The sequence below is a fragment of the Neopsephotus bourkii genome, unplaced genomic scaffold, assembly GCF_033783945.1.
Source record: "Neopsephotus bourkii isolate Nb327-2 ecotype Australia unplaced genomic scaffold, CSIRO-AGI_Nbou_v1 NB_1376, whole genome shotgun sequence".
NCBI classification, from domain to species: Eukaryota; Metazoa; Chordata; class Aves; order Psittaciformes; family Psittacidae; genus Neopsephotus; species Neopsephotus bourkii.
Window position 1 is genome coordinate 2,152,040 of NW_026901855.1, and position 27,401 is coordinate 2,179,440.

At 39.7% G+C, this 27,401-nt stretch overlaps 1 protein-coding gene across 7 annotated transcripts in view; it reads left to right on the forward strand.

Moving 5' to 3' along the window:
- The window catches only part of YLPM1 (YLP motif containing 1), a 39,522-nt gene extending 12,519 nt beyond the window's left edge, over window positions 1-27,003 (forward strand). The window contains exons 5-22 of one of the 7 annotated variants that reach the window (XM_061367386.1): window positions 2,843-4,092; window positions 4,126-5,245; window positions 8,095-8,200; window positions 10,022-10,502; window positions 11,649-11,741; window positions 12,123-12,297; window positions 12,446-12,591; window positions 12,951-13,138; window positions 13,600-13,662; window positions 13,935-14,054; window positions 14,320-14,496; window positions 14,695-14,778; window positions 15,032-15,115; window positions 16,610-16,696; window positions 19,035-19,086; window positions 24,174-24,304; window positions 26,057-26,235; window positions 26,602-27,003. In XM_061367386.1, the coding sequence (XP_061223370.1) occupies window positions 2,843-4,092; window positions 4,126-5,245; window positions 8,095-8,200; window positions 10,022-10,502; window positions 11,649-11,741; window positions 12,123-12,297; window positions 12,446-12,591; window positions 12,951-13,138; window positions 13,600-13,662; window positions 13,935-14,054; window positions 14,320-14,496; window positions 14,695-14,778; window positions 15,032-15,115; window positions 16,610-16,696; window positions 19,035-19,086; window positions 24,174-24,304; window positions 26,057-26,203 (4,504 nt within the window). In that variant the 3' untranslated portion in view covers window positions 26,204-26,235; window positions 26,602-27,003. The other 6 variants (XM_061367383.1, XM_061367385.1, XM_061367388.1 and 3 more) reach the window with 6 other exon arrangements.
- Window positions 27,004-27,401: the final 398 nt, after the last annotated feature.

The following is a 27,401-nucleotide window of genomic DNA, read 5'->3' on the forward strand; positions in this document are numbered from 1 at the left end:
GTAAGTATTCTTGCCACTGCATTTGGTAATTTTTTCTTTTTTTTTATTTTCTTCCTGTTCATCTTGACGTGCTCCCACCCCACAAAAAGGGAGTTTGCTGTGATAACTTATCAGGATTATTAAAATTATTTGAGGTTGTATAAATGATCCTGTTTCGTAAATTGCTCATTGAAGCAGTAAATTCTGCAACAAGTCAACCACTTTGCCAACTAAGTGGTAGTGAATATCCATAGAATGATAGAACAGTTTGAGATGGAAGGGTCTTTCAAAGGTCATCTAGTGCAACCCCTCCTTGCAGTGAGTAGGGACATCTTCATCTGGATGAGGTTGCTCAGAGCCCCATCCCAACCTGACTTGACTGTTTCCAGGGGTGGCACATCTACCACCTCTCTGGGCAATCTGGTCCAGTATTTTACCACCCTGATAGTAAAAAATTTCTTCCCTTTATCTAGTATGAATCTCTCCTCTTTTAGCTTAAAACCATTACCCCTTGTCCTATCTCAGGAACACATGCTAAGAAGTCTGTTCCCAGTTTTCTTGTAGCTCCCCCTGCTTTAAGTATTGAAAAGCTGCAACAAGGTTTCTCCAGAGCTTTCTCTTCTCCAGACTGACTGATCCCAACTCTCTCAGCCTCTTCTCGTAGGAGAGGTGCTCCATCCATCTTGTCATCTTCATGGCCCTCCTCTGGACTTGCTAAAACAGGTCTGTATCTTTCCTGTACTGAGGACTCCAGATCTGGATGCAGTCCTCCAGGTGGGGTCTTGCCAGAACAGATCTGGTAGAGGGGGAGAATCGCCTCCCTTGGCTTGCTGGTCACACTTCTGATGTAGCCCATGGTATGGATTGGCTTTCTGGGTTATGAGCACACACTGCTAGCTCACATTCCTCTTTCGATCCACCAGCATCCACAAATCTTTCTCTGCAAGGCTGCTTTCAATTTCTTCATCCCCCAGCTTGTATGGATCCAGGAGTTGCCCCAGCTCAGGTGCAGGATTTGGCCTTGCCTTGCACTTGGCCTTGTTGTACCTCATGAGGTACACATGGACCTACTTCTCGAGCCTGTCCAGGTCTTTCTGGGTGGCATCCCATCCTTCAGGTATGTCAACTGCACCACTCAGCTTGGTGTCATTGGCAAACTTCCTGAGGGTGCACTCAATCCACTGTCTCATGTAATCAGTGAATTTATTGAACAGTACTGGTCCTAATACAGACCCTGACTTGTCACCAATCCCCATCTGAACATTGAACCATTCACTGCTACCCTATGAATGCAACCATACAGCCAGTTCCTCATACACCAAACAGTCCTATCCATCAAATCCATATCTTTCCAATTTAAAGAGAAGGATGTTATGGTGGACCGTATTCAGGGCTTTACAGAAGTTCAGATAGATGACATCCATAACTCTTCCCTTGTCCACTGATGTAATCATGCTGTCATGGAAGGCCACTAGGTTGGCCAGGCAGGACTTCCCCTTAGTGAAGCCATGCTGGTTGTCTCAGATCACCTCTCTGCTTAGCTTCTGTGAGGATCTTCCCAGACATAGAGGTGAGACTGATAGGTCAGTAGTTTCTCAGGTCTTCCTTTTTTCCATTTTTAAAAATGGGTGCAATATTTCCCCTTTTCCAGTCATTGACTGGGGACTTTACCTGAGTGCCATGACTTTTCAGATATCATGGTGAGCAGCTTGGCAACTACATCAGCCAATTCCCTCAGGTCTCTGGGATGCATCCCCTCAGATCCTGTAGACATATGCATGTTCAGATTCCTCAGATGGACACAGACCTGATCTTCGCTTACAGTGTGAGGGACTTTGCTCCCCCAGTCCCTGTCTTGTGGTCCATCCATTCATGAGTAGGGGAAGAGAGGTTGCCAGTGAAGACTGAGGCAGAAGAACTGGTTGAATACCTCAGCCTTCTTGTCTGTTGTTACCAGTTTGCCAGTCATGTTCATCGAGGGTGAGGCATGCTTTCTTTGATTGACCTTCATTTTCTGGCTGATGTACTTATAGAAGCCCTTCTCACCACTCTGTGACCCTTGCAAAGTCCAGCTCCAGTCATGTTTTGGTCTTCCTGACCCCGACCAGTGACACAGAACTATGAATCTCAATTATCCAAGCAACCTGACCTCAGACAGGGGTTCCTATTTTCTGTAATTTGATTAGTTCTGGTCTATCATGTATGTTAGTATTTGAGCATATGCTTAAAGATTGTTCTTTTTTCACTAGATCAGCCTTGCTAAATGCTATTGGGTGAATTGCTCTTCATTAGTTTGCCTGACCTATTTCCCAATATTCAAGCAATAACAGTTGTAGGTGTTCTCAAAAGGAATTTTAAAAGTGGTACAATAAGAGTATGATTTGTTTAAGCATATTATCTTTCATGGAACTGGGTGATATCACAATTTGTTGCCCTTTCTAAAAGGATCTGTATTTAAAGGTTTTTTCTAGATGTCATTCATCACCATAGGTAGGTAGGCTGTTTGCATACTATCAAAACAAAAGTTTAACAAGAACTGTTGATTGTTCCATTAAACAAAAGTTGAAAGCTTTTTTCAAATGAGTTTGCCATCTTTGTCAGTCAAGTTTCAGTCCTGAGATTTAAGCCAAATTTCCTTTTAGGGTTACTTAATCTGCAAGTAGCTTAAAACTGGTCTTCAGTGGACAATATTGAATTGAAGAACATGTCTCTGTCCTTCTGCACTGGTTCAGTAGGGACTGATCCTAAGGCACACTAGATTTCATCAGTTAGAAGTGGTTTAAGGATGTGTGTGAAATTCTCTTTTAGGGGATTTTAATTTGACATGTCCATTTGAATAAAATTGCCATTATATTGTCTATAGATTTGATGGACCGCGAGGAAGAGGATATGACAAATTTGAAGGCTCAAGACAGAGAGGGCCTCGTTTTGACTCCCAGCGCTCAGAAGGATACAGGTCCCGTTTTGACAGACAGAATACAGATGGACAGTCTTCAAGTAGATGGGGGAGTATCCCACGAGGACCAGCAGCACAATTTTATACTTCAACAAATTCATCACATGGCCATGGTTCCCGACCTGGTGGTTCACGGTGGCTGGGGCCCAGGCCTCATTTGGGACAGCAGCAGCAGCAGTCACAGACAGATTCACAGTCAGAAAACAAAGAACCTTTTACAGATGTAGCTGGCAATCAGCAAACTGTAGGCAGAACACAGACTACTTCTGATGCACAGAGTGCAGGTCCCATCGAGCCAGATGAGGACCTGACAAATACTCAACAGGAGCCATCCAAACCTGAAGTCAAAGAAACTGTTTCAGACCCTCCTAAAAAGTGGACGTGGAGTTCACATGATCCTAACCAGCAAGCAGAAGAGTCCAAAGCACCTACTCCACCTATACAAAACCAGAAATCACCATCCCTTTCTAGTAACCCTGTAGCTTTGCAATCAGGTATTGGAAGAACAGGTGGTGCAGTTACCCCTGTAACAGGAAATCAAGATTTGGATTCACCAGATGCCCAGCTGATTGCTTCAGATAGCACCCAGGGTCCACCTGGACCAGAAAACCGGGGGAAAGGGCCATTTATGCATGAGGATAGAGGCAAGGGACCAGTAAACAGAGGCAGGGGCCAGGGCAGAATGGATGATGGACGTGGCAGAGGGCAGGGGGATGGCCGTGGCTGGGGAATGGGCCGTGGACGAGGTGGACGAGGAATGGGAAGGATGGATGGTGGCCGAGGAATGGGAAGGATGGACGGTGGTTGGGGAATGGGCAGGATGGATGATGGCCATGGCCGGGGAATGGGCAGGATGGATGATGGCCGTGGCAGAGGATATGTATACAGAGGCAGAGGGCAAGCTAGGCAAGCATCCATCCGTGGCAGGGGGATGTTCAGGAGGGCAGGCAGCAGGGAAAGGATGCCAGATAGGCGGTCAGGCAGCAGGGAGAGGATGCCCGATGGACAGTCTGGCAGCCGAGAGAGGGGCCTGAGTGGACGGTCTGATAGCCACGAGAGGGTGTTCTCTAGCCGAGACAGAGAGCTACCTGGGCGGCCAGGCAGCCGGGACAGAGGACGAGCAGGTAGCCGGGAGAGAGGCTTGGTCAGGCGGGCAGGTAGCCGGGAGAGAGAGCCCATGCGGCGTGCAGGTAGCCGGGAGAGGGAGCCCATGAGGCGGGCCGGTAGCAGAGAAAGGGTACCTGTCAGGCGGGGGGGCAGCCGAGAGAGGGTCCCAATGAGGCGGGCAGGTAGCCATGAGAGGGGCCCAGGCAGGCAGATAGGTAGCCATGAGAGGGGTCCCATCAGGAGAGCAGGTAGCCGTGAGAGGGAAGCAGGAAGATCTGAAACAGGCAATATGGGTAAGCCCATTCACCTAGGAGATGACCCTGACAATTTGCCTCCATACCATCGAGATGAGACACTCGGGGGTTCTTGGGGTCATGAAGATGACAGAATGCAGGAGGAATTTCCTTTAGATAGTCAAGATGACCCTTCTTTGGAGCATGAGCAATTGGATGACTGGGAAAGAGAACGATACTGGAGAGAACACAACTCTGATTATCAGGATGATTCTGTAGATGCATATGATAGAGATGACAGGTTGCAGTCCCACCATTCATTGCCTCCGCTGTCTCCTCTACCACCTCTACCTCCTTTATCATCTGATCGTGATAGACGAGATTCATGGTGGGATGACTGGAAAAGGCCAAGAGAGAGGGAACTAGAGAGAGATCTAGATAGGACTGGAAGGTCCTCAGATATGTATGAACAAGATGTAGATAGAGAATGGGATAGAGACTGGGACATGAGACCTATGGATGACAGAGAAATGGGGAATCGTGACATGGATATCCCCCCTCTACCACCATTACCACCTCTTCCACCCCTGGACAGATACCATGAAGATAGGTGGAGAGAGGACAGGAGCAGAGATCATTATGACAGAGACCTCCGAGAAAGGGGAGAGCTGAGAGTTCGAGAATATCCGGAGAGATACGACACATGGCGGGAGAAGCAAGACTACGTTCCTGAAAGGACTGATTGGGAGAGAGAACGGCTGTCAGATAGGTGGTATCCAGATGATGGAGACAGACTGCGGTCTTTGGATGATCACTCAGATTCATCCCTTCCTCCACCTTCACATTCCTCTGATATGCTGGGAGCAGATTCAAACCTGGACTCTGACCAGTCCTTGGGAGGAGTGATGGTCCTTAGCCAAAGACAGCATGAGATAATTCTGAAGGCTGCTCAAGAGCTCAAAATGCTTCGGTGAGTTGCCTGGTTCTGCCACTTTATATGGGAATCCCATTCTGCGGAGATGGTGCTTCTTTCCTAATTCATTCCTTTATTTACACTGTAATGGCTTCATTTCTTTTTACCACAGCGTGATAGGTAGTAGGAGCTCATGTGGAACAAGTTATTTGAAGTATCTCCATCACAGCTTTTGTGGATGGACTGGGTTTTTTTTCTTACATAGATGGCTGTGCCTTTCCCTGTGAGTATGGCATTCCCTGATTGTTACTTTCTGGGAAGAACCTGTCCCTTCACTTGGCAGATCTTTTTGTTATCCTCAAATGAGCTTGTAGATAATTGCTTTTCAACCTTTTTATTACTGTCAAATGAGCTCACTGGTAATTGCTTTTAATACTTATCTGTCAAGATCTGCATTAATGTGATTCTTAATTCACACGCTGGGACCTATTTAATTTTTGGATACTGCTTACTTTTTAATGAAAACATATGTGAGTTTTTTCTTTTTATAATGGTCCCTCGTTTGAAATCCAGCATCATCAGCAGTTTTATCAAGTTTGGTTGATCTTAGTTCTGAGGATCATCATAACAGCAGTGATAACAATCAGAAGGATAGGAATGCAAGAGTACACCAAAACCATCTTTTAGAAAGCAGCTACCAGACTCCCTAAGGCTTTAGTTGGTGTTTATGTCAGAATAAGTAATAGAATATCCTCTTAAAAATCAGAAACATTCCCAGGATCAGTAAATTTAGTAATATCAGAACGAATGGAGCATGTACTCTCTATCCAAATGTTACTTACATGATTTGCTGCATGGGTTTAGGTGCATTAAATGTATTTGGAGAAAAAAACAAACACCAAACCAATAAACCCACAAACAAGCCACAACAAAAGCCATCAAGCAAATACAAAAAACAATCCACACATAGGAAAAAAAAAAAAAAAGAGAGATGAGTTTCTTTTGTTTTCAATGAATGAGATTTTCCAGAGGAAATTCTGGGAAAAAGAGGAAACATTTTAGAGTCAGAGGTTCATGTGGTTCATTTTATCCATGAGTTACTGAGAGAGAGCTAAGGATTGGTGCCTAGTAAAGGCAGGGCTTTAATTTAATAAACAAGGTCTTATGCTAAAATAATGGGCAATTAAAAGGAACGTTTGGTTATCATTATTACATTTGCATTAAACAATGTTGAAATGTGCAGAGACTTTTTGCACTTTTCCTGGAGCTGATTTTTCACTCATAAAACTGCTGCTAAGTGTCTGTCCCATGTGGAAGGCCTTAGTTGCAAGCCAAAATGCAAGGAAAACAATTTTTAAATGGGAGAACTTCTATTCTGAATAATTTGGTCTTTCAGTGCAGTTAGATTAATTCAGCAGGTGTTAGTAACTGTGAAATCTGTGTGATAAAGCAGTATTGCCAAAAGTTTGGGTCAACAGATGAAGCATTTTCAGCTTCCTGACTTTCACATTGCCTCAGGTTGCCAAGCATGTTTTGCTCTTTAATGTGACTGACTGCAAGCCAGTGGACTTAGGGACTTACAGACTTATCTTAAAGACCATAGTTTGGGAGTCACTACCTAAGTGAATAATTTGCATTGAAACACTGGAACTAAAACATCTTATCCAGGAAAGTAGATACATATACCCCTTGCTAAGTCAGTAAAAAGGGGAAATAGAATCATGATACTGCTGATACGGATTTTGAGTATCTTATTTTATTTGAATAATCTAAGAATTAATTACATTGGTACTTCTCATCAGGTTCTTTTAAGCAGATGACCTCAGTCTGAAGACTAGCAACAACTTGAAGGAGACTATTAGAAGAATCACAAATCATTTGCTTATGAGGAGTTATACCAGTAGTGCGATGCATAACTGCTTTCATCTCCTAAAATAAAGCCCTCATCTGACTTTGCTTTTACTGAGTATAAACCAGTATACTCTGACCTGTATGCTGTTCTGTATTTGTCATCTGGTGTATTTTTTCTAAGCCAGGTATGAAGAAGACAAGTGCTATCAATTCCTCAGTTTACTCTTTGTATTAACACAACACCTGGGATCCCTTTCTGTGAGCAGAGTTCCCTTTGCACTAGACACTGAACCAGATGCATTGCAAGTCAGGATGTTGTGCCTAGTACAGAGGGATAGCATTCTTAGTTGTTCTTTGGGAACTACTTTAATACACACAATTAATATGAACAAAGAGTTAGCAATAAAAAAAACCTAGATAAAAAACATGCAAACAAAAACTGAAAGGAAACCATATTGAATACAACTTTGTAATCCAGGTGTCGTAGTGGTCACTGCTGGTCCATAGACTACGTATTGGTTGTGTATTAAATAGCATTTTGATATACCAAACAAGGAAACTGAAGTTAAAATCACTGTTTTGTTGTTTGTTTGTTTGCTTGTTTTTTAATATTGGAATCTCTATTACACTTTGTTGGCCTCAATCCTGTTAGGTGTGAACCAAAACAAATCACTGAGCCACTATGCACACATTTCCAGTGGGCTTCTTGTTTGCAGAACGTGTTGGCAGAAGCTAAAAAACCAGCTTTGCTCTTTACTATCGAAGTGGATCGGTTCTGGCCAAGCACAATAGCATAACTGCGTCTCTCAGGAAACTTATGATCAAGAAATGGTGCAGCTAATACACTAAACACAGCCTCTGTGATGAGGTGGATATGAAACAGTGATTTCTGAATCATAGTGTTGACCATGTAAAACCTGCTGTGCCCTTTTCTTCTTTGGACTGGGCCCCTGATGCTAATGTATGTAATATGTGGGTTTCACCATGAGTGTTGATTTCTTTAGTTTTTCATTTAAGCTACAGGCTGATAACACTTCCTTGTAATTCATGTGCAGAGAGCAAAAAGAACAGCTACAGAAGTTGAAAGAATTTAAGCCTGAGATTTCCACGCAGGACTCTCCAAGATCACAGAATACAGGCACAAGGCCAGGTACCTTTCAGGTAAATTAATCTTATGTTAACTTATAACATGCTGGTAGTAATTACTATTAATGTATAAGTCAGATTAGTTCTACACTCTGATGGTCAGACTTCTCTGTGAGATGAATGTCTAACAGCCCTTACAATCTCATCAATCTTCTGCTGAGGCAATGCAATTTCTTAGTTTCTTTAGATTTTCCAAAGCCTTTTCTACTCTTTCAGTCCATGATGTCTTCTCAGCATTACCCACTGGGGACAGTAGCACATGAGGTTCACCAGCCTAGATTGCTATGGGATGATGTGCAAGGAGAGGTGAGCTCTTCCAAAACACAGAAATAAGGGTCATGAGAAGACTCTTCTGTTCCTTGCCTAAGTTCTGATATCTTGCTTTGCTTTTACTACTGTAAGAGCTCTCTTGTCTTTGAAGTTAGAGAAACTTGAGGATAGGTCTATCAGAAACAGATACCTTAGGGTAGTGGGCATTAGCTTTCTGTTTGCTGTCTTTATTGGGAATTCCCATTACCCTTTGTAGTATAAGGTGCATGGAAGCTTGCATTTGCATACTTCCATGACTGCATCTCCTGTTGCAATGCAAGTTATTCCTCTGCTGCTTAATCTCCTGGTTGGTTCTGGGAACTCTTCTCAGCTGCTTACATTTGGGTTTTTTGGTATTTCATACCCAGTCAGAAACCAGATGAATTTCTATACGTTAACTCAGGTTTATAAATCCCTCCTAGAACAAATAAACAATTTTGTTAAATGTATTTTGAAGGAGATACCTGAGTTGATGCTGGCTTTATTCTTTGTCACATCTTAACTCCAAAGTTGCTGGTCCCATACCAATAAATTTAGACATTATGACCTCCAAGTCTGACGTTTAGCCAGACCAAGCTTTGTTTTCCCCCTCACTTGAGAGAAGTGTTATGTAGTGAATGAGACACTGCAAGTTTTCTTTTAGCCCATATCCTCTTCCTTGTTTACAGTGTCTATAAGGTAAAATAATGGGACAGATTTGCTACCAGGAAGGACAGGTACGCTGATGCCTTTAGGAAGTCACTTTACTCTGTATTTTCTATCTCAGACTACTTCACCCATCTGCCTAGAGCTCTTCAAACACCTCTTATCTGTCTTGGAATTTCTGCCTTCACATTTCATATGAGTTTGAACTGCTATTACAGAGTTCAGCTTTGTATCTACAACCATTCTGAAAGTTTTGTTGCATGTTGCTAATAAGGCTGCTTGTAACTTGGCATCTGCTGTGGTGATAAAAAGACTTTTTGTGACACAGCACGTGGGGTTTCATGTTTCATACATGAAGGGTTTGGTTTGGTTTGTTCCACTGCACAAGACCTCCCCATTTCTTACAGTGATCTGATCTTGATTTCATTAACGGGTTCCAGGTCTTTCTGCTATCTGAGATTTTTTTCCAGTGACTTCCAGAAAGAAGCTGGCTTTGTTAATCCTCTTGTGCCTCACCAAGCTCCCTGCATTCAGACCTTTTCAGCCTCCCCTCAGACAGTAGGAATCTCTGCAGACAGCAGGAGTCTTTGGGAATAAAACTGCAGAAACTTTTAAACTGAGATAGGCCTACTGGAGCTTAAATTGGTAAGGTTATTTTGAAGTAGGAACTACATGAGATTTAAGCCTTCACATAGTGAACAAACACCAAATTACTTCAGGCCACCAGTTCTTGAAATACTGTCCTCCTACCTGCAGCACCTTGATGGAGGTACTAGGAAATGCTTATGATTTGATTACCGACTGCCGTTGTGCTTACTGACTTACAGAGGATGAAGGAAGGTTAGTTTACAGATCTACATTAAAAGTGCTTTCTGCATCTAGGTCTCCTCTCAGCTACCTTCAGAGGCACCAATAGAAGCCCAAGCTATTAAAACTTCTCCTGCTGTAATTATAAAGCCTCCCGTGTTGTTCAGACAGCCCACCCCTGTGACAAGACCAAGTGCCCCACTGACAAGGCCTGCTACACCTATGACAAGGCCACATGCTCCAGTTTCTACTCCACCTACAACCCCAAGTCATGGTCAGTCTTTAAAACCATCACCTTCTACTATGGAACAGGAACGCTGGGATGAGGATTCTTTCCATGGACTGTGGGACACAAATGAGGATAAAGGAGCAAATATGGAGTACGAGTTGTGTAAACAGGAGTCAATGATGCCTCCACCTGTCTCCTCACCTATGAAAGTACCTGCTGTTCACACCTCTGTTGCGTCAGCTGTACCAGTGTCCCTTCCTCCAGTTATTCCACCAGTTCCTAAAGCACCTGTAATTCAGCAAACTGTGGATTATGGCCATGGGCGAGGTGAGTGTATTTGTTTGATCTGCAGCGGAGAGCTAATAGTCCTCCTAGTGTCTTTCTACAGGAATGTGCCACACCAGGCTGTAGATGTTCTGCAGTTGACCTGTAGGTTGCATACATAGCAATCTAATGCGAAGCAATGCAGTTCTAAAGAGTCTGTAACCTCCAGCCTTGAGTTTAATGTTTTCTTCAGTGCTGTGATAATGAGTTATTTCATGTGGCTATATGCCATTCAGTTCACATCTGCCTCTAATATAAACGCCAACTGATGCAATTACATCAATGTGTTATATTTAGATTGATACTGATACTTTCCCTTAATCCCTTTGTAGCTGAGTATGGAAATAACTGTTCTAGAAGGTATTTTGAATTGCTACAGCTCTCGATATGATTTAGTAACTTAAAGCTGAATGTGACTTGTGTTTGCATTATTTATATACTGTTTAATTGGTGTGAGGTACCCTCTAGACAGGGAGTGAGAGAAAGTCCTGGTGTTTCTGAAGGTTGTGCACCCTAAACAGACATTTAACACACGAACAGTAAAGGGCTCTGATTTTTAGTACTAAGCTTATCAAAGCTAAAATTCAACACTAGTTTTTAAATCTTATTAATTTCCCTCATTCTTAGTCAACAGGAGTGGAATAATGTCTTAACAAAGTCCTTAAACTGTAGATTGCTGTTTGAACAGTTTTCTTTCTCTCTCTAAGGTACCAGAACATGAATTGAAGCCATATTGAATCTATTAAGTAGACGTTTCACTAAAAGATGTTAGAAAATTATCACTGTTAGGAATTTACAGTTACTATTCTTGACATTACAGTACTTCTGTGAGGTTTTTTTAAACTTTCAGAGCATTTTAATATTTATAATTTTCTGGCTGTGCATGCTACCTGAACTCATCTGAAAAAGCAGAAGTTCCATTCTGAAGATGAAGTGGTACACATACTTACAGATAGATCCACTTCAGACTTCCAAACCCATAGTGGTGTGTATTCATGTATAGCTATTTTGGCATTAGCCATTAAAAGAAATTTTGATAAGTTATTCCAGCCACTTTTAATGCCATTGACTGATTGCTTTTCATGACAACAGCAAGGAAATGGGAGAGGGGTATTTTAAGATCCTAATTATTTTATTATTTTTAACCAGATATAACCACCAGTAAAGTGGAACAGATTCCATATGGGGAGAGGGTAACCCTGCGTCCAGAACCTCTACCAGAGAGGCAAACATTTCAAAAAGGTATGGAGCACTTGGCTCTTGGACAGTTCTTAAGAAAAGTTTTAAGGCACTAAAAACATATTTCAAACAAAGTAGCTCTTTTTTAAATTAGAACCACTTTATTTTCTTCAGAGGCCCATAAGAATTTCAGAGGAGAAGTGTAGTCAATGTCCTAGCCACTTTAAAAACTCAATTTTGTGGTTTTAAATAGGATTGCATGGTATAGTTGTCTGTTACAGTTTGGAAAAGAGATTTGATGGCTGAGTGAGTCAGTTCTGTTCCTCACATAAGATATTTCTATAGACTTTTCTTGCACTTTTGTTTGTTGCTTTTCCTGTAGAAATTATGAAGAAAATAGAGTATATTTTAGTAGTTTGGATTTCCATGGGTTTCTCCTTTCAGAACACCCAGGTCGTTACAACAGAGAAAGAGATCGTGAACCTTATTTCGAGCGTCAAGGTAATTCCAACACAGATCATCGGGATTTCAAGAGAGAGCGGGAATTGCACAGGGACCGTGGTTCTGTGGATTATGAACGAGAGAGATTTGAAAAAGACCGGCATCCTCGAGATGATAGGTACATGGTTTCAGAACACTGTTGAAATGAATACAGTTCAGGCTGTATTGAGTATCAGGCTGTCCATTTTGCATTTGAGGTGCATGTTCACTTCTCTGTGGAATCTGTAGTAGAAATTTCAGAAACATGCAAAATATTCTTTTGGCAGGGTCCTTCCCACTACAGCTTCAAGGACTCAGTCTTACCGTGACAAGAAAGACCATCCCTCCTCCAGGCGGGGTGGTTTTGAAAGACCACCATATGAGCGAAAAACAGATCGTCCAGCATATGATCATGGGCCTTCCGTGTTTGGAGGTACAGTTTCTCAATCTTGAACCCGTGCTAGAATATTAGCGTTAAGTACAGACTTGCAGAGGTGAGGATTAACTGGGAGATGATGAGTTCATTGGCACGATTTCTTTGGTCAGAATATATAATTTAGGAAAATTTATCTGGGTGGTGTCATGTAGTTTTGTTTGTCAGTGGTGGTGAGATCAGGAATGCAACAGTTATCTATCCTGCTAAAAAATGGCTTCAGTTGCAATAGGCTCAAGATTAGACATTTGAATTATCTGGGGTACAAATCTGTGAATTTATCCTAAAATAATGAAGGTCTGCTTAAATCAGCTCAACTGGGTATGAACATCTTAATTTTTTTATTTTACTGAACTAAGAAAACTCTTCTGTCCAAACACTGGAATTTGAAGGTGATCGTAGAAACTATCCTGAGGAAAGGATTCCTATTTCTGCTCCATCAATACCCCGTCAGCCACCACCTGCTCCACGAGTAGAAAGAAAGCCAGAATCTAAAAATGTAGATGATATTTTGAAGCCACCAGGGCGGGATAGCAGGCCAGAGAGGGTGAGTATGCATTCTGAAAGCAGCAATCAGTTCCTGTTGGATCTGTATTTAGATAAAATGTGCATAGGTGTAGTATGTTGAGAACAAGCTTACATTTGAGGAAGCCTGAGGAATTCTTGTGGTTCTTTTGCAAATGCCTAGGTGTTGTAGCACAGCTGTTAGGAATCCACAGGAGATGTAAACTTCCTGGGAATGCTAAGAATAAGTTCCTATTAGTGAGTGATAGTAATATATATTAGACTCTTCTGAGATCTTCACTTGGATTTTGATGTATCAGAGGAAAGACTTGGCTTTACACAGTCAGAGATTTTGCAACACACCATATAAAATAAGGAAGGGCAAGATACGTATGCAAAAGTGTGAGCCCAGAGCACATATTTTTCTAGAAGGAAGATTTTGCAAAAAACATTATGTTAAGTGTAGCACAGTATCCTATCTTCTTAACATGATCTATTTTTCAGATTGTAATCATAATGAGGGGGTTGCCTGGCAGTGGAAAGACACATGTGGCAAAACTCATCAGGGTATGTAAACAACCACCCACTGTGTAGTGCTGCTTGTTTTCTATGTGTGATTCCTCTGCTGTTTTGTTTCTGTTTGTCTGGAATTTCACATGCACATGTCTTCATATGGCGTGTGAGGCCCCTCGTCTATTAGCAAGCATGGTGAAAACTGTTCTCTTCTTGTTTTGAACGTAGAGCAGAGAACTGCTGTATGCCAAAAGTGTTTTGAAGATCCTCTGTAGCGTAATGGAGTATTTCAACAATAATATGTTTTCTTTTTGCTTTCTTCCCAGGATAAAGAAGTAGAGTGTGGAGGACCTGCACCAAGAGTGCTCAGCCTGGATGACTATTTTATTACTGAAGTGGAAAAAGAAGAGAGAGACCCAGATACAGGGAAAAAAGTGAAAAAGAAGGTACTTTTAATTTGCTTGCTTATCTTGACAAAGAAATAAGACATTCTGGAACAGCACAGGTGCAGTAAGAATTACAGTATGTGGCTCTGGATGGGTGCAGAGGTTGGTGGCCTGTTTTTCAGAACAGTTCAATGTAACCTAAGGGCAGTATTCTGAAAAGTTGACCCGAAAGATATTTTTCTCATACCAGTGTATTTGGTGGTTATGACATTCAGCAGTTGAACATAGGTGTCCTCTTTCTTAAATGTTTTTGTCCTTGATAAAGGTGATGGAATATGAATATGAAGCTGATATGGAAGAGACCTATCGTACCAGCATGTTTAAAACTTTCAAAAAGACCTTGGATGATGGCTTCTTCCCCTTCATAATCCTTGATGCTATCAATGATAGAGTGCGACACTTTGAACAGTTCTGGAGTGCTGCAAAAACCAAGGGTTTTGAGGTAATGGAGCCTAAAAAGCATTTGAACTTGCTAGCACCCATATTCTGGTATTTCTAAACTTCTGAATGCAGAGTCCCTCCCACGTTCAGGAAAAATTCTGTAGTCTGCATTTACAAATTTAACTCTCTTAGAATGTACAATTGCAGAGCATATCACCAGGTAAATAAAAAAGAGCTAATATTGGTTTTCTCTCTCTAGGTGTACTTAGCTGAAATGAGTGCAGATAACCAGACATGTTCCAAGAGGAATATTCATGGACGCAAGCTAAAGGATATCAGCAGGGTAACTGTATACATACGGAGTTACAGGATTAATGATAAGTTTTGTTGTGCTTTCAGGCCCACTGTTGTTTGCAGACCTCCTTTAGACTATGTAAATGATTCGGCTTTTCCTCTAAGAAGATCTCATAGTTATTTCATGGGATTGATTGAAATTACTGAAGTACAGATACATCTTTTTCATGATCACAAACCAAATTGTCCACTGAACGTGTTACATTTTTAGAGATGCTTCAGTTTTGTTTGTTTCTTGTTAGATGTCTGATCACTGGGAGGCAGCACCGCGTCATATGATGCGTCTTGACATTCGTTCTCTATTGCAGGATGCTGCTATTGAAGAGGTGAGAATCTCTGTGCTTGTTAAAATTATAAATTATGTAGATGTGACCATACAGAAAATACAGAGCAGTGAGGTACGATTGCAACAAGACAGTTATACTTGGCTTTGTAGAAAGCCAGAATCTGTGTGTCAGACAAGTGTATTCCATTATTCCTATTAATTACCTAAATATGAAGGTACATGTTATTTTTTTTATCACCTTTATGAAGCCCAGGATTAGGCGTCTGAGCAAGAGTTGAAGCTGCTTTAATCTTAGCAACCGTTTAGTACAAATTAAAAGAGGATCTTTTCTGTCTCAGATGAAAGTACCTTTTTCAGGTTACTGGGTTAATTGGATCGTAATTTGAGGAAGTAGTTAGATAAAATAAGTAAATGAATAGATTTGACTTCCTCTTGGTCCCTGCTTTGAGAAATACGGACCTGCAGCAGAGAATGAAGAAATAACATGTAGCAGAAGATGACACTTGCTGTAGAAGTATGCTGCCATTTAATTCCATTTGGAGTTTGCTGTGATGTGCGTCTTTGGTGTGTCATTTTTCTGTATTGTTGCGTTCTTCTTTGGCAGATGTTTCAGGAGCTCTGGGAATAAATTAGCATGTTAATCATATGTTACCATGAATGTACCATAGCTGCAAGTAGCTGTCAGAGCAGCTCGTGCCATAGCCATAGAAACTGATGAACTGCTAAACTAGGAAGAGAGTTTACTCTTGCAATTTGTCATGATGACAGCAGGTTATTTTTGAATATCCAAATTCTATGTGTTGGAATATGGCAATATTTAAGAGAACAGCAAAAGGCTCAGCTCTTAAGCAGACTCAGAGAAGGTCAGATTTGGGATTTACTTTGCGCATCAAGGTATTACTAACTGTATGAAGAACTGTATATACTTGAAGAGTTTTAGGTATTCCACAGTATACACATGAATCCCCATCAGAGACGTGGATCCCAGAAGGTGTTATATTAATTGGGCAGGGTTAGATGTATTATCTTAAAGCATCCATTTTCTTTATTATGCTAAACTCTGCTTGTTATTCTTTGCTGTAATATTTAAATATATCAAAGGTGAAGTCTTGTTAGGGATGTTGGAGGGCCATTCCAACAATGTGTAAATGGCAAGCTTAAGATTCTTTTCTGAGATTCCAGGTTTTGAAATGTGACTGTGTGGGAAGCAGAAGTATCTTACTGTTACGTATACTGGCAGCACAAAGAATGCATGTGAAGGAAGAAAATTAACAATTGCTATTTTCCCACACGGTTTGAGAGTCTGTAGCTAGAAGGGAGCCTGCTTCTGAGGGAAGGCAAAATGGAGACAATATTCATATATATTGCATCATCATACTTTCCAAGATGAATTTTTTTTTTTTTTCTCCTCTCTCTTCTATTTGAACTTGGAATTTTCTAGTTATTCTATTATTTATTTTAGATATTAATCTAAAAAGTTAATACTTAGAACTTAAACAACACCTTGTAAGTCTGTGCTTATGCTTCGGAACAGGTGGAGATGGAGGATTTTGATGCAAATATTGAAGACCAGAAAGAAGAAGACAAGAAGGATACAACAGAGGAGGAAGAAAGTGAACTGGTAGGAAATACATCAGCCATCTTTAATGAAATGTTTGTCAATGTGTCTGAGGGAGAATCTCAGTTTTATAAATGCCAACCCATTACCACTCTTAGCAGTGCAATCTTAATGCAAACATTTCCAGTCACTTGTTCCTTAAAAATCTCTAGGAGAACTTTAATGTTAAATTATGTTATTCCTAACTGAATTTTTTACTAATCTGTGCATATATGCCACAAACAGGATTCTCAGTGGAGTGCAGCAGTATGCCTCTTACAAACATTTATAAATTGCAGTACACTGTAGTTCTGTCTTCCAGATTATCGAGGAATTACACTTAAGTGAGGGATGGGAAGAATGGGCAAAGATAAATTTAGCTTATTTCCTTTCACATGTCTGAAGAGCTCTCCTCAACTGTCACAATATATGACAACAATTATGAAGAAGAATGCTTTCTCTGCCGAGGTTCACTGACTTTGTCAGTAGGTGTTTCCAAGATGAGGGATTAGGTTTCTTGGATAAATGATGGTTAGAGAATTGCCCTGAAGGCTGATGGTTTTTAGGTATGTATCTAAAAGGCTATGGAAGGCTTCCAAAGGATTCTTGGTATGTCCTGGAGCTGCAGCTGGTCAATGCATGATGAGTTGAATGTGTCAAACCTTGGTTCTCACAACCAGGTATTTCAGCTGCTTTCTAAACTGCCATTCCTGAGGAATAGTAAATTTCAATCAACAAAAAGGACTTTGCTCATCTCAGGCATTTTTGGTTACTTCCTGTTTATTGGAGTCTTGTACCAAAGGATGAAGTCTGAATTTTTTCTTATCCTATCTGAGGACCAGAATTTTACAGATTCAGCACACAGTAGGCCATTTCACACCATCAAAGTCACTCTTCTTGCTATTATCAACTCCCATGGTGTTGCTTCTAGCATTCAGACAGTTCTTGCTTTTCTGTGCTTGATGGTATGAATTATTGATGCATTTAACTTAGTGTTCTCACCAGTGTATCACACATAACTTTCTTCAATACAGGCTTCTAGCTGTGGTGTAAAATTTCTGGGCAAATTTTAATGGGCAACTTGGTTTAAATGTATAGATATACATATATACATGAAGGTTTTTTATTTATTACAAGGAAATATTACAGCACAAACCATCTTTGTATTAATTACAAACTTGATTAAAACCAATAAAATACAGAGATTGATAATCTCGAATCACTGATATATGCTTGATAGAAAAAAGGTCTTTCAAGGATTTTGTAAAAGTAATGCTGAACATAATCTCAAGCAGTGAGGCTGTCTGGAACAGTACACTCTGATTTAGGATTAACAAGCACACGTGTTTATTTACCACAGTGGAGGCAAATAAATAGAGCAGAAAAGAAGTTAGTGTAATAAAGCTGGTCTGTGGATTGTTTGTTTTCTTGTTGAAATTTTCTAGAGTAGTTTTTTACCCTCTATTATAAAACATTCTCAAAATAATGAAATTCTGACAAGAATTTCATTTCATTACACTGAGCTTTTTATGTGATTGTAGAGAAACATTCTTTTATACCAAATTTGAACAGCTAAAATGAGTTATACGGGGTTGCTCAGTAAGGATTTACTTGTCCAAGGATATAAAATTGGAACGTAACAAGAACCTGTCTTAAATAAATACCTTTTTGCCAAGTTTAATATCGTTATGCTAATCGACAAGGAATAAACTGCCTAAAGACCATGATGACATTATTTGTAGGGGAAAAGTGTTTTAAAAGAATCACTGAACTAAGAGGGTTATTTTGAAATAGAAAATAATAATTAAATCTTAGTGTTTCAGCAGATACTCTTATTTAAACTAATTAAAAAAATATATATTGTGTAGTTGTGGGCTAACCACTGATACAGGAATTCAGCATGTCCCTTCAAAAGGATTCAGTGAAGCTTGTGTGTAGTGGATCTGGGAATATATTCTTAAATACTGGTGACCATGGTAACTTTTCATTTGCGTTTGTAGAGCTTTGAATATTCTTTATGCGTGATAAGTTGTGTTGCAGTAACTTTGCCACCTGGGATAATATCATATAGTAACTGTGCACCCAGCGCCATTGGTGTCTGTTAGACTCATTCCAGAGTTCTCTGTTTGCAGAGGGCAGCACTTTTTCAATGATTTGCAAGGGCTGCTAAAATCATTGAATGGGAAGTGGATGCAGAAGTTCTGAAATACTGAGTAATTTGTTTCCTTCATCTGATAACAAGAATTGTGCCTTACAGAAAGAAATACCTTAAGGTCCCATTATAATGCTGTTTCCAGTTCAAAAGTGATGTGCATGTGTGTCTCTCTCTAATCCTCCGAGCTTCTCTCTGTGTATGATTTAGGGTTACATTCCGAAAAGCAAATGGGAGATGGACACTTCTGAGGCAAAGCTAGGTGGGTATTTATTTTTTTCCTGTTTCTTCTAGTTGGTATCTGATGATGTTTGCAAAACCTGAATTTTTGTTTTTTATTGTGCCTCCTTATCAAAGACAAATAAATGTGTTGATCTCATATATGCGTTTGAAAATGAAAAAGCATCTATACAGAAAAGGGATTTGTCTTCTGCCAGAGGAAAAGGAATTATGACTTTCTAACCATTGCTGGTTTATATACTCAATGTTCTTCCATTTTTCAAGGAAAGTACTTTGTCTTAAAAAAGTAGTATTTCTATTCTTTGTTCATCTCTTCTGTATTATGAAATACAAAGTCAACTTACATTGCACTGCATTCCTGTCCATACTGCATCCCTTTTTTCAAGCCTAAATGTCGTCAGCAACTTTTTACTCTTGAAGACATGTATTGAAGATGTTTCTCACTCTGCAAAATTGATGGGTGTGAGGACAAACTAGTGCTTTGAAGTTGGTTCTGAATGATTAGGTCTTGGTATTGAAAAGTTAAACTTTGTTACGCTTTTCAGTTCCAGGTACTAGAATTCTTCTTAGGAGGATGCAAAATGGACTTCCCAGGAGCACAAGGGCACTATTTTTGCTGCAGTTTTCGCTCTGATTAGTGTTGCTGGTTGTGTTAAACACTTATGCTATTATAGGATTCTGTCAAAGTCGAAAGTGGCTTTCAGGCAGAAGTGCATGAACCGTGGCTGTGGTGGAAGGTGTACACAAGGAAAAGGGTTTCTAGTCAGTATGATCAGGTTAGGTTTGGGGTTTTGTTTGTTTGTTTGTTTCTCTGAACAGTAATGATTCCAAGTGAAGATTTTCCCAATTAAAATTAAATCTGATTAAAACTGTTATTTTCTGTCTTGTCTATGAGAAGTAACAAACATCTGAATAGGATGCAGCATGCCTTAACATTTTGAGGTTTGTTTCTGCATGTGTGGTACAGCACTGCCTATCACTACTTTCAATAACCAAAATCATAACTGCACCATAGAAATATCATCAGAAGTTCTGGCTTGCATACAGCAGCCTTTCATCTTTTACTGTTAGCTGCGTAATTGCACCATCTCTTCTGCTGCTGTGCTCTCTTTTAAGTCATTTAAATATTTGTGGGATACATTGACATTGTGGCACCTGCATTACAACTGGAGGAACCTTGTACTCAATGATTCAGTATATCAAACAGCTAGGAATTAATTCAGGATTGCTCTGCATTCTTGTTTTAAGTGTTGATTGTTTTAATATCTTAAGATTATTTCTTAAGTTTATAATGATTCCCCCTCACACACCCCTCATCCCTCCAATTTTGTATGAAATCACAATACTGGAAAACTGCTCTGATACATTGTGTTGTATTCCAAATAACATAGACTCCTTTAAATACTGAGTAGTAGGAACAGATGTGTTGCACTGCATATGGTAAACCTTAAGTCATCCCATCCACTGTACAAATATAACAGGAATTCAGATGTGTTCTAAAAAGATTTTAAGTTTTATGTGTAGTTTCTAACAATGGGGAGACTGTGACTGCAGCAGAAATTTACAGATAGCTTTCGAAATTTACCTCTCTCATGATGAAATACTGCTAATAAGTAAAGAACTGTGTTGCGTTTTTTTCCATATGAAAACCACATATAATAATAAAAGGCAGGATTTTTATGTGGTTTCCACTTAAATGTAAAATGGGGAGCAAGCAGCAGAGTGAATTTTTGCTAAAGTAAGTTACTTGCAAGGCTGTTGCAATAATCCTTTGACAATCAAAATCCATTAACCAACTGGATGTGAGCATGCTGCCAAGACACAGATACAGGCCCTGATAAGGTCTTTTTATTAAATCTGTCGTTCACAATTTTATTTTTATAGTTACCCTCTAGATTAATTTTTATAAATATATAGAACTATAGATTAAAAGTAAATTCTGACAGAAGATGCATTTTAAAAGAGCCAGGTGTGTTCCTGTGTAATGAATGCTGTTTCTTCAAAAAATTGCTCTGCAAGGGCAGGCAACTTTTAGCTCAAGGTATGCATTATAAGCACTTGCAGTTTGTGAGTAAGAATTATTATATTTAATTCACAATAAGGCTTTGTTGTAGATGACCAATTACAATTATTTCCTGAAAGGCATGTAAACTGTGGTATGCATTTGTTATTCCAGAGTCGAGTTATTTCTTGGGAACTGGCCTTGCCATTAAGTCTATTGCTTTAGTTCCAGAGAGCACAGATTTGCAGAGATGATACAAGTGCAGAATCCAAAAACAACTCTAAGTCTTGTTTTGCCTTTTTATTTTCTTTCTGTGTAGATGTTGTTACAGGAAAGCACAATAAGATCTTACTGATTGTAATAAGCTTCAGAAAAGGTCTGCAAATTTTCAGTTCTTCAGCTGCAATGCTGACTTACGGTAGTCACCATACTGTACACCCCGGAGCTCTTGCTTTAGTTCAGATTTTCTTTGGCAGGGGTGATGCATTCCTCCGAGTGTGTGTGTGGTATATCGTTTCCTTATGTGTTGTGGCTGCACAGACATGTTTTTATTCTAAACCTGGTCTGTAAATCACTGGTCTGTCTCAGGGCATAGTGCACATCAGTTCTTGTATTTAAATTTACAGAAATGGACTCGCATTTTAAAAATTTGACTATATTCCAAGTGCTTAGCCTAATACTCTGTTTCAAGGTGCAGCTTAGTGACAAGTTCTACAAACTTTCAGAATAGGAGAAATGAGCTGTGGCATAGATCAAGTTCTGATACCATTGTAAAATTTGCTCTGGAATGCAAATAATGTTTCACATAAAACTTGGTGACTTTTGTGCAAGAAGAGCAAAAAATTTAGCTGATTGATTCCTCTCGTTTTTGAAGGAGCTCGTTAAGTCAGTTACATTCTTTATTATTAAAATTCCAAAGGTGAGTTGTTAAATTCTGCTGGTTTTCAGAAACGCTGATGCTTCATTGGTTTTAAAATTGAAATGGTAAAATGATGTTTGGTGGCTTAACACTAAATAATTATCTGCCATAAATATTCATGAGCACCATTGTTACAAAATGACACCTTCCTTGTCTCATTTTCAGAAAAGACTATTCTGAAATAATGCTTTGTAGTAGGCTTTTGATGTTTCTGTAGTGTGTCTACTGCAAGGCATACAAACCTTGAACCACAATAGTATGGGTGGAAGCAGATGCCTCTGGAAAGGCAATCTTTAAACATGGAAGGAGATCACATTTTAAAATAAGTTCTGTGTAGCAGTGACAAAAAGGGGCAGAGGGGAACATCGTACTCTGAATACCTCCTGAACTCCTGAATTGACGTTTGAGAGTTGCGCAGTTCTTGATGATGGGAACGCATCATAGCATGTTGCCCTGTTGTACAGATACTTGCCAATGGAGAGCTCCTGAAGTTTCAGGTCTCTGTGTTCGTTAATGCTCCTCAATGCATTTGTTGCCTATCTTTTCAATGTTACTTTTTCTGGAAACCCTTATGCTCCGAGTGATCTATGCCGATTGATCTGAGGGTAATACTGAGGAATAGTGCATGTACATTACAAGCTGGAGTCACAGAGGAATATTGTATGATCAGTTTATCTTCTAGGAGTGCCGTCTTTCTGAGTGATTGAGCTTCAAACTTGGCAGATTTGCTTAGAGCAGAAAGCCTTTAATTGAATCATGTAATGAGATATCATATCACAGATACAAATATTCTGCACAGTTTTCTTAAATGTTGGGGTTTTTTAAAAGGCAGAAGCGGTTTAAAATGTCTTCTTAGAAAAAAAATCTGTATCTGTTACAGGAAAAAGGGGCAAAGGGTGGAGTCTTAAAATTTTAGAGTTGTGTGAGGGAGAAATTACTTCCTTAGTTTATGGTATTTAAATTATGCTAGCATGTCTACATCGTCGTTGCCTCACAGGCAAGGTTGTTACTCTTTTTTCCCACATATTAAGTAGAAAAACGCATCTCTGAATTGAGCTTTTTTAGATGCATACCTTTGAGCATCCTCTTCTGTTCAGAAAATACACTGCTTTGCTTTATTCCTGAGGCCTTTTGTGGGGGAATATTATTACATCAGTGACTTCTGGAGCAATGTTAATTGTCATCAGTGGTAATGGTTTACAGAACGTAACTGCCAAGCTTAGTATTCTTTCTACATATACTCAAATTGTTGACTTATAAAATGGTACATCGACAGAAATCCTAGGATTTTCTCTGACTTGTAAAGCCGTTTTTCATTTTCATGCTTTGTTGTTTGTAATCTTACAGTGAATACTTCATCTCCTTTCCAAAAGCAGTTTGCCGCGTAATTTCAAGAAGGTGTTGTTTTTTCACTGAAAATAAGTGTCCAAAGAGGAACAAAATTTTAGAACCTAGGAATGGAATTGTTTCTCCTCATGCCTTATCGGTTCAATGAGAAAAGGAAGACAATGATGACTGTTGGACAAATGTACTGCTCAGCTATTCATGACTGACCTCTTACACCAGGAAACAAAAGATTCTAAGATTATTTTTTCCAGTCCTGGATGATTTTTTTTTTTTTGAGTGTGTTTTTCATTGTGTGGAGAGAATAAGAAAGAGGGGAGGGGGGAGAATCAAGGTTTCCAAGGAGGTTTTTGTTTAGCAAAGCCAGTATCTCAAAAACTTGTTACAGCATTAAATCATATGATCGTCACTTGTTCCCTGATACTGCATGTATGCCATGTTTGACACAGTATTAAACCCCAAATTTGGGAAAACTGCTACAGCTTTAGTATTGTGTTCAAATACAGAAAGGTGGATCTATGGTTCCTAGCTATCGGTGGCTATGTTGTACCTGTAAGGACAGACTCCGTACAGTGTGAACATCCAGAAGCAAGCTTTTCTCTCTCATGCAAATAATGAGACTGAGTGTTACTGCCGCACATTTAATGTGAAATATCAATAAAACTTGAAAATGGTGTTGAGTCTTCTCTAGTTTATTTCAACTCTCATCATTCCACCTGTCAAGACAAGCTGGATATACAAGTTCTGCTGCTCATTCTTTTGAAAAGTGTTCCACTTTCGTCTTGTTTGTGTGAATAATAGAAAAAAATCTCCTTTAACTCTGAGGCTCTGTGTTTGTTCTCAGACAAGCTGGATGGTTTGCGGACTGGCACTAAAAGGAAACGTGATTGGGAAGCAATTGCCAGCAGAATGGAAGATTATCTACAGCTTCCGGATGACTATGATACACGTGCTTCTGAACCTGGAAAGAAAAGGGTAATAAAATTTCAAATTACTTACTGTCTGTATATGATCACTTAGCAGTCTTTGTGGAAAAGGGTTTTTATCAGGTCATTCAGGATATATCAATATGGCAGTTTCACTGAGTCACTTTTCGTTTTGCTGCTGCCTTAGATTCTGTAAGAGAATATTCTTGAGAGTAAGGTCTTCCAGAGGTAAACAGATTAACTACAAGGAAGTGAGGAGTTGTAAATAATTTGAGATGGAGAGGGAATGGAATCACATCCCATTTCTTGCTAGGGAAGATGACACACTTTGCTTCAGAGCAACCTGTAGAGTCCTTCATATGCTGTACGTTTTGTGATGAAGGTGTAATATACAGAGCAGATTCTAAGACAAAATGATGATTTTTATTAAGTTTTTGTGTGTTTTGTAATAAGTAGGCACAGTATGTTGCTCTTCAACTGAAGAAAGTATCAGCTATGTAGGTTTTAAAGTAATTAAGTCTTGTAGATGTTACCTCCTTCACAAAGCTTGGGAGATGGCGTGTTAGAAGTTGGCTTCAACCACTTTATATGTACTTCTGTTCTGAACACAAAATATTACGTCTTCAAATATCATTGTGAAAAAAAAAAGGAAAAACAGAGGAAGATGAAAGAGACATAATAGGAAAAGGTAGTACATTTTTTTTTATTTATTTTTTTTCCTCTAAAATAGAGCAGCATTTTGCCACTAGAAGTAATTCAAGTTCGCTGCCCATGTTTGGGCTTTTTTATTGTCCTGTAATGTGTAATAGAAAACATAGGTAGTACTGGACAGTGCACATGGGAAAAACGGAGGTGCTAAGGCAGAGGAAGTAATGGTGGAGGAAAGCAGACATTGCTTATCAGCAGGAATGCCTGGAGAAATCCAGGTAGGCTGTAGAATAGGAGAGTGCTGGCAGAAAGGTGGTAAGGCTGTAACAAATAACAAGTAACAAATTGGCATGGGACTAATCAGGATGTCAAGGAAGATCTCCTGCACTTACTGTTTTTTCTTGTCCTGCAACAGTGTGTTCCAGTTGAGTGTCTGCACCTTAGCCCTTCATCATACGTACCTTCCTCACTGCTTCTCCTTGTTGCATTCCCTCCCATTGGTGCATGGCTTTGTGGGTGAAGGAGTGGCCGCATGTGTTTGAACAGAATGCATGCAAGTGATCTGCATTATCATGAAGAGCCACAGAGGAGATGGCTGCGGCTCTAAAAAAATGAGAAATAACATATGAATGAAGGAGTTTAGTGTAAAGAAAGAAGTTTAGTGTAAAGAAATGTATCGTAGGAGATAGAGAAGAAAGCTGTCCCTCATTCATTGCCGAGTTGCTCTTTTAACACTGTTCTTCCGTAGTTTTATGGTTGTCTTCTAGATGTTTCCATTGTGCAATTGAAAGACAGGTTGTACAGAAGATGCAAATGCTAAATGAATCTTCAGTCATTCTTCCTTGCAGAAAGCATTGCTTTGAACAAAGAAATAATTGTAATAATTACACTTCAGCTCTCAGAATTATAGTATTGAAATCAAAAAGACTAATTCACTGTACCTTTCTTCTACTCCATGGAACACCTGGGATACTCAATTAACAATAATGTTACTGGTGTAGTTTCCACCTTTACCCACTGGAAAACAATACTTAACTGTTTGAAGGAAAATGAGTACAAATTAGAATTCTTGTACTCTTATCTGCAGTGGAAAACCTAGTCTTGTCTCAGGATTTCTTAAGAGATTGTCCTACTGATAGTCTGTTCTTCATAGGTGCGGTGGGCAGATCTAGAAGAAAAAAAAGATGCAGACAGGAAAAGAGCCATTGGTTTTGTTGTTGGACAAACAGATTGGGAGAAGATAACAGATGAAAGCGGTCATCTTGCTGAGAGAGCACTCAACCGCACCAAGTATATATGAAAAAATGGTTAAATGAATTTTGTGCCTTTAAGGTAAGTATTCAGTCTTCTTGCTTGTTCATAGCCTTGGTGGGTTTTAGGGGTTTTTTTAAGAGCTGAGGTTGTAGTTCATGTCATTGTTAGAGTTCTCCCAGACAAGATTATTGATTATAGTAGATGTCAGCTGTGGCCATGTCAATCTGCACCCTCTTGTACAGCGCCTAAACATAAAAGGATTGTCAGCTATCAATCTCCAAACCTTAATAGCAGGAAGATTATGTTTTCATTAGAAGAGTAGTTTAGCTGTGTGCCTAAGTCAAGTCCTGTCCTGTCTAGTTCAGATTTGCCTTGCTGTATCTTAACACTGACCACATTCATTGCTGTTCCACTTGGTGTAACAAAATTTTGCTTTCTTTACAGGCCATTTGCTCTGAGGAGAGGTGAACCAAGGTGTCATGAGCATCTTGCATGGGTCATGTCACTCCCACCTTCACAGTTTGTCTTCGTTACTTTAATTTCATCAGTTTTTCTTGAGATATTGGCAGATAACCAGTGCCCTCAAAAAAAACAGCGCATCCCACTGCTCCTAAGTGAGAGAGACAGTTTACTTTTTAATATTTTTGGAGGGGAGGGAGGGGGAGGGCCAGTAGTTTTAGCTGCTGTTTGTGGAATAAAATGGAAGGGTTAGACAGACATTACCTTCACTGTACCATCACAGAATGTTTATCACCTTTGCTTTGTGGCTGTTCTCGTTTTATACTGTATGTACCTTGTAGCTTATTGTATTAGGAAGCAGAACAATAAATTTCACTATAAACTTGATGTTCTTGGTGGACCATATAGCATGGCTTTTGTTTGACATTTTACATGTGGTCTGTGTGCACATGTTGACAGTGCTCAGAATCGTCCTCACGTGGAAGAAGTGCTCTGCTCATGTTCTGGAATGTGCATGGTCTTCTGGGTTTATCACCTGCTCTTCCTTCTCATAGACAGCTCCGTTAAGGCCCAGGTTTTGCTGGCCTTTAGGATCCGTACCCTTCTTGTTCTTCTTGGAGAGCTGGAATGATCATTATTTTTTGGATACCAGTTTCTCAATTACATCAAATTTCCGTTGCTACATGAGTATAAATTATATTGGACGGCTCTGAAATACTCAAGGTAGTAATGTATGAGAAACATTTATTTAATGCTCAACTTAAAAACAGGTACTAGTGAGTTTT